We start from the raw sequence: 14,063 nt of genomic DNA, 5'->3' as shown, positions 1-14,063 counted from the left end.
AAAAATCTTCGAAACAGTCCCTATTAGTAGTTATAAGATCAGATCCCGACCGAGGGAAAAACAACGAAAAATCAGAACGAAAAAAAAAAAAATTATATATATGTTTCTTTTAATTTTTCTCTCACTTTCTTCTTCTTTCTACTCTCCTTTTCTTCCTTTAAAAATTTTTTTTTTTTTTAATTTTGGTTAATTCCCAAACTCTTTTCTCCTTTTTTTTTTTAATTATTTGAATTCTTGTAAATTTTTCTTTATTTATTTATTTCTTAATTTTTGTTTTTTTTTCCCCCTCTCTAACACCAGTAAAACAAAAAAATTATCCAGCTCCCGTTTGCAAAGATGACGTGTCGTATCAAGAGTGTATGAAACGCAAGTGGGGAAGAGATTTTGATTGTATGTGCCAAGACGTCCTTTCTATTCTTAGGTAGCCTTTTTTGCAACATTTAAAGAAAAGAATACCAGCTAATGGTTTATTGGGAGAACAAAGACAATCAATCATTGCACAGTGCACGTTGTTGAAGGCGAAAAAAGAAAAAATTTGTTCAAATAAATTGAAAAATTCTCGAGCAATTCTTTAGTGTAAAAGAAAGAAAACTAACTAACGCTTGTTTGCGAGAAATCGAATATATTGCAATCATTTCACAATGGAATGTCGTGAAGCTAACAAGAGCCATTGTGTATCCCAATTGTTTAACATAGTCCAGGTAGCCAAGGAGAATCTCGTGATAAACCGCTGTGCGATACTGGCGTGGTCTTAAAAAAATGCACCGAATCCAAATATGCAATGTAAACACGTCGAGTATTCGGCGCCGGGCATTCCGTGTCCATATTCTTGAACACGCATACCAAAGAAACATACATCAATGCCGTCGACTTCTTCGAATGCAAAGAGAGCTTTCGCTCGATAAGGGAATTCAGAAGCCATTTCGCCGTTATCAACGAACCGCCTGCGCATGCCTGGTTTTACTTCCACGCATTTATCGGACGATGAAACTATACGTATATGTACTTCGCCAGCGTCAGCTTCCTTCTTCTTAAGGAAGTTATTAACGCGAGTCTCAATAAAAAGGCCTAGTTTGGTGGTGGGTAGACGCTTCGCGTTAAATTTATTCTCTTTACGCTTTGAATCTTTTTTCTGTAAGCAAGTATCGCAAACGAAGCCGCCCGGCCAGATCGAATCCAGCCAGAGTACGCAGATTTGATGCTATTTACGGCCGCACTCTTGGCAATCAACAATTGGTTCTAATTCTAGATGATCGTTCGTCATCTCTTTAAATTGGTCTTTCTTGATTTGCCTGCGTTAATTTAAAATAGAAGAAAATGCATGAATAAATATTTTATACTTACGTTAACGTAACATTAAAAAATGGAAGAGAACAAAAATTACGATAATTGTTAACGTACCACATTTTTTCTTCTTATCGCCTGCATTAGGTGCAAAGGGTTCTGGTATAATGGGTTTGGGTTCGATTTTCACTTTGATGTCACTACCTGTTCCGCTGTTACCGTCCACCAATGGTTTGATGTCATTTTTATTGTTCTAAAAAAGTAAAAAAGCAAAAAAAGTAAATGGAAATTATTGAAAATGATTCCTGCACTTGATCGAAATGAACATTAAATTACTTACCTGTTGTTGCATTGGATTCTGTTGCAATACCTGATTTTGGTAGGATTGACGCATACCCTGGCTGACCTTGTTTGGATATCGATTGCCTCCCCATTGATCCATTGGCAAAAGATTATTACTCATGACATTATTACCACAAGGTCCCATCTGTCCCACGTTATTCATACCGCCAATATTACCAACCGATCTGATCATGCCTGGGTTAGTTTGATTCGAAACCCACACCCATATGATGACACTGCATTATTGGAGGAGCCATAGTGCCACCCTTGCCAAAACCACCACTATGAGGCACTTGTTGGCGGGCAGCTTCTTCTTGAACCTATTAATATTGCTATTTAATATACGCATACTTGTTTGACAACTTGTAACACATTTGGTGACGGAGAATGGCCACCATCAGGTTTCATGCCAATGCCTGGCTGCGGATGTGGCGATGTTATTCCACCGGCCATTGACGTTGAAACGGATGAAGGCACTGGTACCGTTGACGGGCTCATAGCTCCCACGCCAGTAGGCATCATTGCTGTTGGTCCTTGCACGACAAAATGATTTCCACCAACCGCAGGCATTCCAATACCAGCTACTGGTACACCACCTAATACTGGGCCGGCACCTCCTGAACCTTGTAAAGGACGTTGTGGAGCTGTTACTGTTCGAGACATGGGAGCGACACGACGTCGTAGCAGTTGTTGCTGCTGCAATCTAAGGATTTCAGAATGGAATTGATTATTAGATTGAATTTAATTAAATTAACATTTACATACTTTTGTTGCAACTGCTGTTGCTTTAGTTTATGCTTGATATTCGGACAAAAAGGCACTGGACATTTTTGCTCTTGGCATGATAACAGCACAGTGCAATGCATTGCTTACATATAGGACAACCACCATTCGTTTTGGGCTTGCAATTCTTCGTATGCTGCACGACTCTTTTCATCTTCGTGCAAGAAGGCAGACGGCAATTGGCATCACGGCATTGGCAAGCATGCACAAGTGATTGTATACAACGTTGTATAGGTTGTTTGCGAGCTTCTTGAGAATTCGCTTGCTTGAGATCTGCCGGCGACGAACCATCGTCTAAATCGAAACTAAGTTTATCCAATTTATGCGGGTGACCAACTTTTTCCTTACATAGCGCGCACAAATCAAAATCCTAAAAGTAAAAAAAAAATTCAAAATAAAAAACTGATTGATGTTGAAAAAATTTTGCAAAATCTTACATCGCATATAGTGCAGTGGTAACGAGTTTCTACAGCAGTCTTACAATTATTGCAAGTATACACAAATTTATCTTGACCTTGATTATGTAATTCATATAGCATGCATAATGTAGAAAATTGCGCTCTACGTAGCGATGAAAATTCGTAATGTTTGTCACGTGCTAAAGTAAGAAAAGCATCGCGACCATCCATAAGATCGCAAGCTGATAATGGATCAGGATCTTGTATGGGCTACGAAATTAATAATAAAAAAAAGGCCATTAAATCTGAGAAAAGGATGGAAAAACGGATAAACCCTACTTACCGCTAAACTGGCAGCTGATTGAGCTGAATGAAATCGAATAACAAAAAACACTTCCTTGTGTTTTTCCATAGTCGCATATATCTTCGCCGAAAGATCATTTCCAGCCTGTTGCTCATTTGATTTCTTGTTATTTTTACGCCGAGCCGCTTTTGATTTATCGGATTTTTTGGCTTTCTTCTGACCCTTCTCTAATATATGTTTGTTGATTAAGTTTTCTGAGAGAGAAGTTTATATCCGAATATTTGTGATTCAATCGAAAAACGAGCAAAACCAGCGTTTATAGCGGCACTAGTTTTAAAGGAGGAGGAAGCGTTGAAGAGTGCACGAGCGCGTCAAAAAAATCCCCGACCAGCAACAGAAATAGAATGGCGAGGATCGGATACGACAGCCACGACAAAATACTACAGATACATTTCGATGAAATGCCTACAGACGGAACGACTGTCTACAGCAGCGCGGACAGGCTTATTGGATGCGGATACAGCGATAGCAGCGCCGACGACAGTTTGTCGCTCGGTGTTCTTAGTGCGAAGTCTATTGACGGCATTCAACATGCTATTCAGCTGCTAACCATTGACGTCCAACAATCCCAATTGCAAGAATGCCGCAGCTACTTGGAGGAGCATTTCAAGACAGAGCAGGTAGCGATCGATACTCGGCTTATGATCAAAAATTTTTTTCGAGCTATCAGAGGAGCGGCTGCAGGCTTATCCTGCGTGACGCTATAGTTACGCCAGGATTAGCCAAAGTCCGTTGGAAATGTTTTTCTCCAAAATCGTAGATGTCCTATACCCTTATGAAAGGTCGAAGTCATCAGTGCAAATTTCTGCAATAGTAGACAAAATGATGAGCTTCTAGGTTTCCAAGTGGAGAACCGGCTTCAGAACCGACGATGACTTCTTCTTCATCAAGAAAATGAACTACAAAATTACAGTCCAGGTCGAAGAAGCGTTTGAACCGTTCGACCAGGATGGCGTGGCGTTCGAAGACCTAAACATACACCACATCAACAATGACTTATTTTTAGAAGTCGTACTAAAGCTGCTCACAAAATATGGCATTGACGGCTATATTCGTGAGCAGCTAGCATGCCAAGCGTATTTAAGAGATCTCACCCGAGAAAAAGAAGACATATGCGAAGAAATGCACACCGTATTCCAGGAAGACTACACAATTTAACATTCAGTTATGTAGGAACGTGTGGTGGAACAAAACATTGGTAAGAGCATTCAAGCAATGGTGGTATCGCGGCTTGATTTCTTCAGGGCGGCAGGCTCTTGCAACAACGGTAGTAACCACCGCATAAATTTGTTTGGCTACATTTTATTTATGCTGCTCACAGGGAAAAACTTTACAGATTCCCGCGGTCCAAATGTTCATTACTTGTAAATTGCAACACACTATCAAGCAGCATACCGCCAACCAACGGTAAATATATATAAATAAAAACAATTATTATTTATTCGTTTATTTTTATTCTATTGTAAAATACAAAAGATGCATACCGCCCAGCACACGCCCAACAAGAACAAGATGTATATATAAATACATAAAGCAAAGGTAAATCCACATTAAAGTAGGGAATCAACATCAAAGTAGGGAATCAACCCCCTAACCCATGTTAGTTTCTCCTTTTTTCGAACCATGTTATCGAGCTCTAAATAGGTTTTCGATTCATATATTAAGATTTAGAAATTCATTCATTAATTGCATTTTCGTAGCTAGAACAAAATTCTTTTTCTGTGCTTGATGGGAAAAAGCAATTGTAAAAAAATACATGTATGCGTCAAGAAGAGGAAATGCAAAAACATTTCATTTGAGGAGTGGAGTGTTAAAACTCTTAAAACTATCAATAACGGTAGAGCTAAGTTGTTTGCTAACACAGTTTGAAATCACACAGTTTAAATTTAAAGCCAAGAACTCTGTTACTTATATTACGCAAAGCTTTGCTGAAGAGTTTAGCGTTGTGCGCCATATCCTCTTACAAAATGACATTACTATGTTTGCCAAATCTGGATAAAGAAATATTTATTACGGCAACCAGCGTTAAAATCGATTTTAAAGACAATCTGATCGCAAAATCTAGCAAACTTTAAATTCTGCTTTGTTGTTTTAGTGTCTTCAATAGATTCCTTTCCATTTCCACTTACACTATTATTATTTATTCATTTAATTTTATTCCATTTTAGTTTACAAAAATGCATGACACCATATCAACAAAGAATTGTGTGTTAAACGCAGTAAAGTAAAGTTATATTAGATTAAAAATACCAAAAAAACAGCATAGGCCTCCATGCCTGCGCGCCGCCTCCTCATAATGAATGCGAATGAATATTCGCTATATACCAAAGGTAAGTTTGCATTTATCCTTAGTCATTGTTATGTACAATGTATTCATTTATTTTTATTTCATTTTAGAGAAAAAAACAGGATAGACCTTCACGCCCTCACGCCTCCTCATAATGAATGCGAATGAATATTCGCTATATACCAATTAGTAAATGCTGATTCGCGGTATCGGTTGCCAGGTATAACTGAAATGACTCGTACTTTTGATTTAGAATAGCTTGTAGCTTTCAAACGTCATTGCTATTTTCTACGAGAATCGCGATTTCCGCTTGCTACTCAAAGCACGTGTTTGTGCTTTGGTTATTGAACTATTTTCTTCGAATGTGAAACATCGTAGTTTGCCTATACAGGATAGAAAATGCCCAACGATAAGCCTTATTTTCTGATCAGTATACGTTTGTTGCGCTTAGTTGCCATACTTATACAAAAAAAAAAAAGTGTCACACAATTTTGCTAATTTTGTGTGTGAGATATTTCTGTCATTGATTATGAAATGTTTGAATTCTGATAAGCCGCTTTGGCAGCGTACCTTAACTTTAGAAGTTATTCATAAATTGACTACGAAACGTTTTGATTGTAAAAATCACGCTACCAATATTGTGCAAGATATGATTACATCGTTGGCGACTTTGTGCGATATTCATTGATTAATGCATCAGCACGTGAGTAAATGAAATTAAAAAAATTGCCTACAAATCAAAAAAATTGAAATTAAAAAGGAAATAAAATTTTTTGTTTACGTTCGGCTTTGCCATTTTAAAAATTTTCTTATTAATTAATTCATTAAACTTAATTGTTCGTACCTGTCTTCCTTTTCATTCAAAAACATTTATATGATTTATAAGGTATGACATTTGTTCATCGTCTCTCTTCTTTCCTTTCCATTTATATTATTTAATTATTTTCTTTGATATCTCTTTTTAAACATAGTTTGTCATAGTTTCATTTCGGATGATATTTGTTAAAAAAAAATATTTTGAAAGTCTAGCAAATTGCGCCTTCATTTCATTTTTAATAATATATAATATAAAAATGTGGTCTTTGTTAAATTTAAAGTCGTTTCAAATATTTTCAGTTGGTCAGCGTCTGTGGAGACGTACAATAAAAACCAAATCTTTAGTGTATCATAGATTTGGCGTACCCGATGAGGTAGTGGAAATGATTGAGGAAGAATTGCCTGATCCAGGCGATAAACAGCTGCTTATTAAAATTGCATTGGCTCCTATAAATCCGTATGATCTTTATAATATACTAGGTAGTATCCTATTAGTTTTTAAATTTTAAATCGAAATTTTTAAAACTATTTTTCTAGGCAAATTTCATACCGGACCTAAGAAATTTCCTTATACAGGAGGTAGTGAATTTGTAGGTGAAGTCGTGAAAACTGGCATCGAATATACTCCTTTTGTCCAGGGTGACGTTGTCATCCCGTTAACTATGGGTTCAGGAGCATGGACGACTTACAAACTGGTTGATGAGTCCGACGTGCTCAAAGTACCGAATGAAGTTGGCTTACAAGAGGCAGCCACCACAGCGATTACCGCTTGTACTGCTTACAGGTTATTGAGAGATTTTGTAACATTAAGCGAGGGCGATTCCGTAATACTAAGTGGAGCTAATAGTGCTGTCGGTCAAATGATTCTTCAATTATGTAAATTATGGAACATTAACTCGATAGGTGTTGTCCGCGACCGTGACAACGTTGCAAATTTAAAAAAAGATCTGAAACGCTTGGGCGCCACGGAAATTTTAACTGAGAAAGAAATTGGTCGTACCGATTTATTTGAAACCTATCCTATGCTTAAGCCGAAGATAGCTCTGGACTGCATTGGCGGTACGATAGGATCAATGATAGCCAAGCGTTTGGTTAAAGACGGTTTTATGATTAGCTACGGAGAAATGTCGAATGAGCCCATTTATGCCGAATCGAATCAGTTTGTCATGCAAGAAAATGTGTTTATGGGTTTTTCAATAATTAAGTGGTTAGACGAGAATTTCAAATTGGATAAACACGTTCACATGCTCGATGAATTAATGATAGAATTATCAAGGAAGGATTTGATAGCACCAAGAATGGAAATGGTACCGTTCGATTTCTATAAAGTAGTTCCTGATGCATTGAAATTCGTTAATATGGCTAACAGAAAATTTGTGTTCGATATGAGAGAGGAGACGCTCGACGAAACCGTTCAATTAGTTGATTCAAATTAAATATGATTTCGAGCGAATGCCAAAGCTTGTCAACTCGAAACTTTTTTATGCTGCTTGAGGCGGCGGAAATATATGCGAAAGCTATTTGAAGTGATGAAAGTGTATGAGAAATTTAAAAATGTACGAGATATTACGCTCTTAAGTATTAAATTTTTCATAAAGTATTTCTCTTATTAAAAAAGGTTTTGCAAAGAAGAGTTTAAAGACGGTTTTCTTCTGAAAAGGAAAATTAGTCAAAGCTGACAATTTTTGAAAATACCTTTTATCGTAAGACATATACTTTTATTAGAAAATACAAATTATGTTTATTGTCACCTCATTTGTTACTATTGTCAAAATTATTTATACATATATAATTATAAAAAAACTTTTTTTAATTAGCTTTATTGAATAAAATTAACTATTGGGCTTGCATTTCTACCTAAATTTCGACTTTTATTCATTCATCATAATTGAGAAGGCTTTGAAAACCGTCAATGATTAACTAGAACCGCCGCATGGGCCAATTTGGCCATTTCAAATTTTTAGGCTTCAAAAAAATGGCCATTGCACAATTTTTTGGAGATTTTTAATCATAATATGATGAAGCTTTTAGATACCTCTAATCAACTTTGCTTTAGTTGGTTTATAATGTTTCTGGAATCGCCACAAACGTAAAAGTGACGACTACAAATTGAAAATTGGTACAAGCACTCCTTGAGCGATTGGAAATCTTGTCCACCACAATATCGGGGAAAACGAGAAGATCTCAAAAGACACCGATAATTTTTTTTTTATACCTTTCGATAATTTTAATTCTAATTTATACTAATTCACATTAAAAACTTCTTCAGCCAGTTATGAACACGATCCATCACGGTTCTTGATGTGCTGATCCATTTGGAGAAATATTCTTAAAATTCTATTTCGTATTCTACATGAGTCACAACCTCAATTTATTGCAAAAGTGTAATTTATCCAACTGCAAAGTATTTTGTTAACTAAGGACAGATAAGTGTTTCAAACTGGTGAATAGTGGCGGTGGGTAGAGGTGATTTGTAGCAGACAAGTTTTTGTTGATGACGATATTAGCATTTAAATGAAATCTATCAGGCAAAGGCGTAATATTTGTCATTTCTTTGCCATTCGAGTATGATTGAAGGTCATGACGCCAAGTCCTAAACGAAGACGCAGAAAATGAACTTTATAACTGCTCAAGAATTTGCATGTCTTGCGTTTCAGTTGGAACGTTGGTCAGGAATTATTTGTCTTCTTTTGAAACCCTACATTCCTGTATTATTCCTTCTTTGTATGCGAAACGCAGCGTCTGCGGTCAGCTTTATTCGCAACTATTAGAGTGCCATTTCAAAGAAGAGGTTAAAAATTTTAAGACCGCTATACTCGAGATTGCCGACAGTCTAGAATCTACCATTTGCTTCTATGACTTACTTAATCGATATCTAAAAGATAAAGAGAAAAAATATAACATATATAACATAATATATAATATAATAAAAAATTTAATAGCTTGTTACTACAAGAGATTGCACATATGGGTGAAATTTAAAAGCAGTATATCCTTTTACCGGTTAAACAAAAAGTTTTGAAATCCTTTTTCCATTTAATGCCTGTCCTACTAAAAATAGTTGATATGCAAAAAGAAAACTCTAAAATCAAAAAATTATTTTTTCTTTAGTTTTTAGTGCCATAATTGTGTAGATCTAAAAATATCACCTTGCTCGGCATGTTGGACAACCATATTGAGGACTAGGCTTACATGTATTGATTTACAGTTTGCTTTTAACTGCACTTAATACTTTACATCTATGAGAATACTTATTTTATAAAAAATACTTATTTTTATAAAAGACGGCTGAAATCTTTTATCATTCCATCTGTTGCAGTCTGTAAGAAACGTGGAGAACCCCCCATTTCTTTTCCTTTTGAATACTTCCTTGTCCTTTAACCAATTTGGAGCATTCTTAATACCAATCTACGTGCAAGCACTTCCAACGTTTCTACCTATGTTAAAACTGATAGCTTCCAGAGGAATGTTTACCGCACAAATCAAAAGAAATCATCAGACGGACGAACGAAAGTGTCCAAATTGATTCAGGATTTGACGTACTGATCAAGTATGTATATACTTGCGTCTTGTGAAACTTTTTTCTGTTGCAAACCTTTTGACAAAATGAGTATACTCTATGGAGATTCCATAACAAAACATTATTAAAACATAAGTTGCTATTTCGAAAAGGAATTGTTTAATATTTAACATATGAACATTTAGTTAATATATTTAAACATAAATTATTAAATGTTATAAGAAGTAACCTGAACATGAAATTTAAAAAAGCATTTACTATTTTTTGATATTAAAGATTTTTATTAAAATTATTACACTGTCTTTTATCATTTATATCAAGTCGAGTACACTCCAAAGCTGCTTCCAGCTCTTTCTTTAACTTCCAATATAATTTTTAGCATAATTTATGCAAGGGAGAAAATTAGCTGTTTGTAGAAGGAATTTTGATCATAATTTATGCAGGTGTGATTAGTTTGTGAAGTGTGAGTTACCCTAAAAAGAGAGGTGGTTATAATAATATTTGTCTTTATTTGAAATATCCAAAAGTACTGAACAGGTACTATAACTTTGGGTTTATTAAACATGCGTATAATTTAAGTATGTACGAAGAAACATATCGCCAAGACATACCAATGTAATAAAAGGCCACTAAGAAACTGCAATTTGCAGCACATTACTATATAGTACTGAATGTACTTAATGTAATAAAGAGACAACTAAATGACAAAATATCTAAAGATTTTGTTCAAAGCACAAACATTTTTGGTATTTTTGTTATCAATAACAATCACCACGAAGCTATACTTTTGCGGTCTGAAAGAAAGTTATATGTACATTGTAAAACCTAGAAAGTTAAGTGTATGAGCTGATGTTATATCGGATTCGTTGATGCACAGTAGAATGATAGTAGAACACTCAAGTTTGTTTGAAAAAGACCAGCAGTTTTACCGTTATGCATTTAAATTATATATGACATCTGCTGAATTTTTGCTAAATACCGTAAACTTCAGAGCTGTATTTCTTAGAAAATCAATAAACTGCTTTGCCAAACGACAAAAAAACTGCGCATCGTAAAATTGTTCTTCTGTGTTGTTGTAAAAGAGAACGAGTTGAAGGAAATATATTTCTTATTTTAAATAAAGTTTCGCATATGTTTTTCTTGAAACAAAGCGAACATTTTAATATGCGATTCAATAGCGTTGATTCTAAGTTCACAGAGGTTGTTTTCATTTTACGATATTGTTTGCTTTGATTAATTGAAGAGAGTTGATTTTGCGATCACCTCCTAAAGGAAAGTATTTATAATTCATTTCTCTTGTTCTGTTAGTGGCGTGAGTTTGCAATTGGAATAATTAAGCGTAATATTAATTTATAAATAAAAATTATTTTGTACCTTTTTTTTCGTCTATAAAGTGCGTCACTCTTGTTGTTTAACTATAAATATGGCTAATATTGCTAAAATTTTTGCCAATCGGGCCCAGTATATGTTACAAGTAGCTGCTAAGCAATCGCAAATTGTTCCACGTTTCTATAGTGCAGGTATTTAATGTAATATATTTTTTTTGTGTATAAGTATTTTTCTTCAGTTTATTAATGTTGTATAGCGATAGGAGGAAGAATGACCTTGACTAGTACAATACGATGAACTTAAAATGAATAGACTTTGTGCTTACATATGTGCAACATTACCGGCTGTATTACTTGCCGGTTACCAAGAGCAGTTTCAGTTTCTTTACGTCGTGTTTATTTTCCTTGTATAATCTTTAAGGGTGCGTGTTACATAACAGCTCTCTCATTCTCTTTTATGTATATGATTTCCGTAAAATCCAAACTCGTTAAGGAGAAACAAGTTCAATTTTTCAGAGATTAGATAATCATACCTATGGGGCTAAATTAGTGTGCAATCCATCTTCCTATTAAAAGTTTATTAAAAAAATTTCTCTCAGAGAAATTTTAACATGCCTTTATAAAAAAACTGCAACAACATTTGAGAATATTGAATGAAATAATAGTTTTTGCTGGTTTGGCTATTTATCTTATTAAATATTTCAAGATAAAGAATGACGTCCACTAAATTGACAGTAGCATATTATTAATTAATGCATTGTTCATATCTCTATCATCTCAAACTGTGCTTTGCGTAGTAAATCGTTCCACTTCCGATTTGTTTCTTATTAATTTTTGTGGCAAAACGATTGAATTTTTTTGTGAGAATACGTTCATGGCCTGACCTTAAAAGTAGAAATTTTATTATAACAGCACATATAAAACAACGACAAATCTATTTTAAAGAACGGGAAAATTTTTAATAAGATTGCAAGAACAGGGATTTTTCTCCACTTAGTGAGATGTTACAAATTAAACTTTTTGCGCAAGCTACGATATCAAAAACAGCTTCTCTTTAGCCATTTTTATTTAATTCTATAAAAAACGGTAGAAAATTAGGGAGCATTAAATATCCAAATTAAGGTTTTAAAACGTTGAGCTTATGTTTAAAAAAAACGGATAAACTTACCGTGTTTTTGATAGATTCCCTTAATTTCTCAACTTATTTTAGTTAGAGAGACAGATAGAAAGAGAGAATGAGTGAAGTTTAAATAGTAAATAATTGTCGATAACATATTCGTTTCTTCTTCTTTTCATTCATTTGTTTAGCTAACTTTGAATTTATTAAAACCGAATTGGCTGGAGCTAATAAAAATGTGGCAGTTATAACTTTGAATCGTCCCAAAGCCTTAAACGCGCTATGCAATGGCTTAATGAAAGAATTGAGCTCCGTTTTGGACGATTACGAGAAGGACAAAAATGTCGCAGCTATTATTATTACAGGCAGTGAGAAAGCTTTCGCGGCCGGTGCCGATATCAAAGAAATGCAACCGAATACCTATCCTCATTGCATTTTAAGTAATTTCCTTAATGATTGGACACGTGTGGCGAAATGTCAAAAACCTATCATTGCCGCTGTAAATGGGTACGCTTTGGGAGGCGGTTGTGAATTGGCCATGATGTGTGACATTATTTACGCTGGTGACAAGGCGAAATTTGGTCAACCTGAGATTGCCTTGGGTACAATACCCGGAGCAGGTGGCACTCAACGTCTAACACGAGTTGTCGGAAAATCCAAAGCTATGGAAATGTGTTTGACTGGTAATATGATTAGCGCTGAAGAAGCGGAAAAAATGGGTTTAGTTAGTAAAGTAGTACCGGCCGATAAGCTGGTTAGCGAAGCTATTAAATTGGGCGAAAAAATCGGTTCACACTCCAATTTGATTGTACAACTGTGCAAAGAATCAGTCAACACAGCCTATGAGACTACTTTGCAAGAGGGTCTGAAATTCGAAAGAAGAACCTTCCATGCTACTTTCTCAACTGTAAGTCATTTCAAATTAAGATCGAATAAGTGCCTTTTTTCAATTTTTGTTGTTTTTCTTTAAATTTCCAGGATGATCGTAAAGAAGGTATGACCGCCTTTGTTGAAAAACGCCCCGCCAAATTCAGCAATAATTAAATATTCTTTTCTATAAAATTTTATAACGTTTCCTTGAAACAATAATATTTGTTTTTTTTGACCAGCATTGCATTTATATTAAAATTAAAATCGAATTGTGCTGCAATAAAATCAGCGTAGGTTTAGTCATATCATAGTTGTCAGTAAAACATATTTGTTTAATCTAAAATTTATTTCAGTAGAAAGATGGGGGAAATTAGTTAAAAATATCGCACAAACATTGCTTATTTTTTACATCGTCTTGATCGTATGATTTCTTCCTTTACTGACAGAAATTTAATTTCTTTGTATATATGTGAGTGGATATACTTCGTAAATTCATTCAAAAGTTTTGGACCGCCAAGTCTATTAAATAAATATTACATAATAGCATTCACCTCCCAAAAGCACAGTCGTACGAGAGATAAAAACAACAATTTTAAAACTACGTATTGCTGTGGGTCTTCGACCGATTTCGCCCATTTTCAATACCGACCTGCGTGCAAGAACTTTCGATTTTTCTGCTAAATTTGAAGTCGATAGCTTCATTTTTGCGGCCAGGAGTATGTTTGCAACAGACATTGGGCGGATTGACAGACTGATATGGTTAAATCGATTTAAATTTGATGTTGATCTAGAATATATACACTTTGTGGGATCTCTGAAATTCCTTTCCATCACTCTTGGGTGATGCGTATAAAAACTGTAACTTTCAATCCATAATGGATGTCGATTTTTATATTTTTCCGGATTTAATTTCATTCATAATTTTATATCTGCCATCATATGTGGTTTTTTCCT

The 14,063-nt window shown here is 34.9% G+C and overlaps 3 protein-coding genes across 4 annotated transcripts; 2 read left to right on the top strand and 1 right to left on the bottom strand.

The window, feature by feature from the left end:
• Positions 1 to 307: 307 nt before the first annotated feature.
• On the bottom strand, positions 308 to 5,473 carry LOC119644498 (CREB-binding protein-like). Its single transcript, XM_038044056.1, is given in 6 exon segments — positions 308 to 1,946; positions 1,978 to 2,329; positions 2,392 to 2,464; positions 2,467 to 2,779; positions 2,847 to 3,077; positions 5,422 to 5,473. Coding segments are annotated over 6 exon segments (1,134 nt in total). The 5' UTR covers positions 5,467 to 5,473; the 3' UTR covers positions 308 to 1,826.
• Positions 5,474 to 5,475: 2 nt separating this feature from the next.
• Positions 5,476 to 7,968, top strand: LOC119644499 (enoyl-[acyl-carrier-protein] reductase, mitochondrial-like). Of its 2 annotated transcripts, XM_038044058.1 has the most exons (4): positions 5,476 to 5,501; positions 5,571 to 5,678; positions 6,575 to 6,754; positions 6,812 to 7,968. In XM_038044058.1, the coding sequence occupies exons 3-4, from the start codon at positions 6,658 to 6,660 to the stop codon at positions 7,708 to 7,710; spliced, it is 996 nt and encodes a 331-aa protein (XP_037899986.1). In that variant the 5' UTR covers positions 5,476 to 5,501; positions 5,571 to 5,678; positions 6,575 to 6,657; the 3' UTR covers positions 7,711 to 7,968. The 2 variants fall into 2 exon arrangements, with proteins under 2 accessions (XP_037899986.1, XP_037899987.1); XM_038044059.1 differs by lacking the exons at positions 5,476 to 5,501; positions 5,571 to 5,678 and adding an exon at positions 5,932 to 6,161.
• Positions 7,969 to 11,029: 3,061 nt separating this feature from the next.
• Positions 11,030 to 13,432, top strand: LOC119644497 (enoyl-CoA hydratase, mitochondrial). Its single transcript, XM_038044055.1, has 4 exons — positions 11,030 to 11,106; positions 11,189 to 11,314; positions 12,431 to 13,146; positions 13,218 to 13,432. Exons 2-4 carry the CDS (start codon positions 11,218 to 11,220, stop codon positions 13,281 to 13,283), a joined length of 879 nt encoding a protein of 292 aa, XP_037899983.1. The 5' UTR covers positions 11,030 to 11,106; positions 11,189 to 11,217; the 3' UTR covers positions 13,284 to 13,432.
• Positions 13,433 to 14,063: the final 631 nt, after the last annotated feature.

The sequence above is a fragment of the Glossina fuscipes genome, unplaced genomic scaffold, assembly GCF_014805625.2.
Source record: "Glossina fuscipes isolate IAEA_lab_2018 unplaced genomic scaffold, Yale_Gfus_2 117886, whole genome shotgun sequence".
In the NCBI taxonomy this organism is placed as follows: domain Eukaryota; kingdom Metazoa; phylum Arthropoda; class Insecta; order Diptera; family Glossinidae; genus Glossina; species Glossina fuscipes.
Note: the sequence above shows the minus strand (reverse complement) of the source record. Positions and strands in the feature narration are given on the sequence as shown.

Excerpts from the sequence above, each read along its gene's own strand:
- LOC119644499 (XM_038044058.1), top strand. The coding sequence starts at position 6,658 with ATGATTGAGGAAGAATTGCCTGATCCAGGCGATAAACAGCTGCTTATT. Across the intron at positions 6,755-6,811 it reads TGATCTTTATAATATACTAG|GCAAATTTCATACCGGACCT; the intron begins GTAGTATCCTAT and ends CTATTTTTCTAG.
- LOC119644497 (XM_038044055.1), top strand. The coding sequence starts at position 11,218 with ATGGCTAATATTGCTAAAATTTTTGCCAATCGGGCCCAGTATATGTTA. Across the intron at positions 11,315-12,430 it reads TCCACGTTTCTATAGTGCAG|CTAACTTTGAATTTATTAAA; the intron begins GTATTTAATGTA and ends TCATTTGTTTAG. Across the intron at positions 13,147-13,217 it reads TCCATGCTACTTTCTCAACT|GATGATCGTAAAGAAGGTAT; the intron begins GTAAGTCATTTC and ends TTAAATTTCCAG.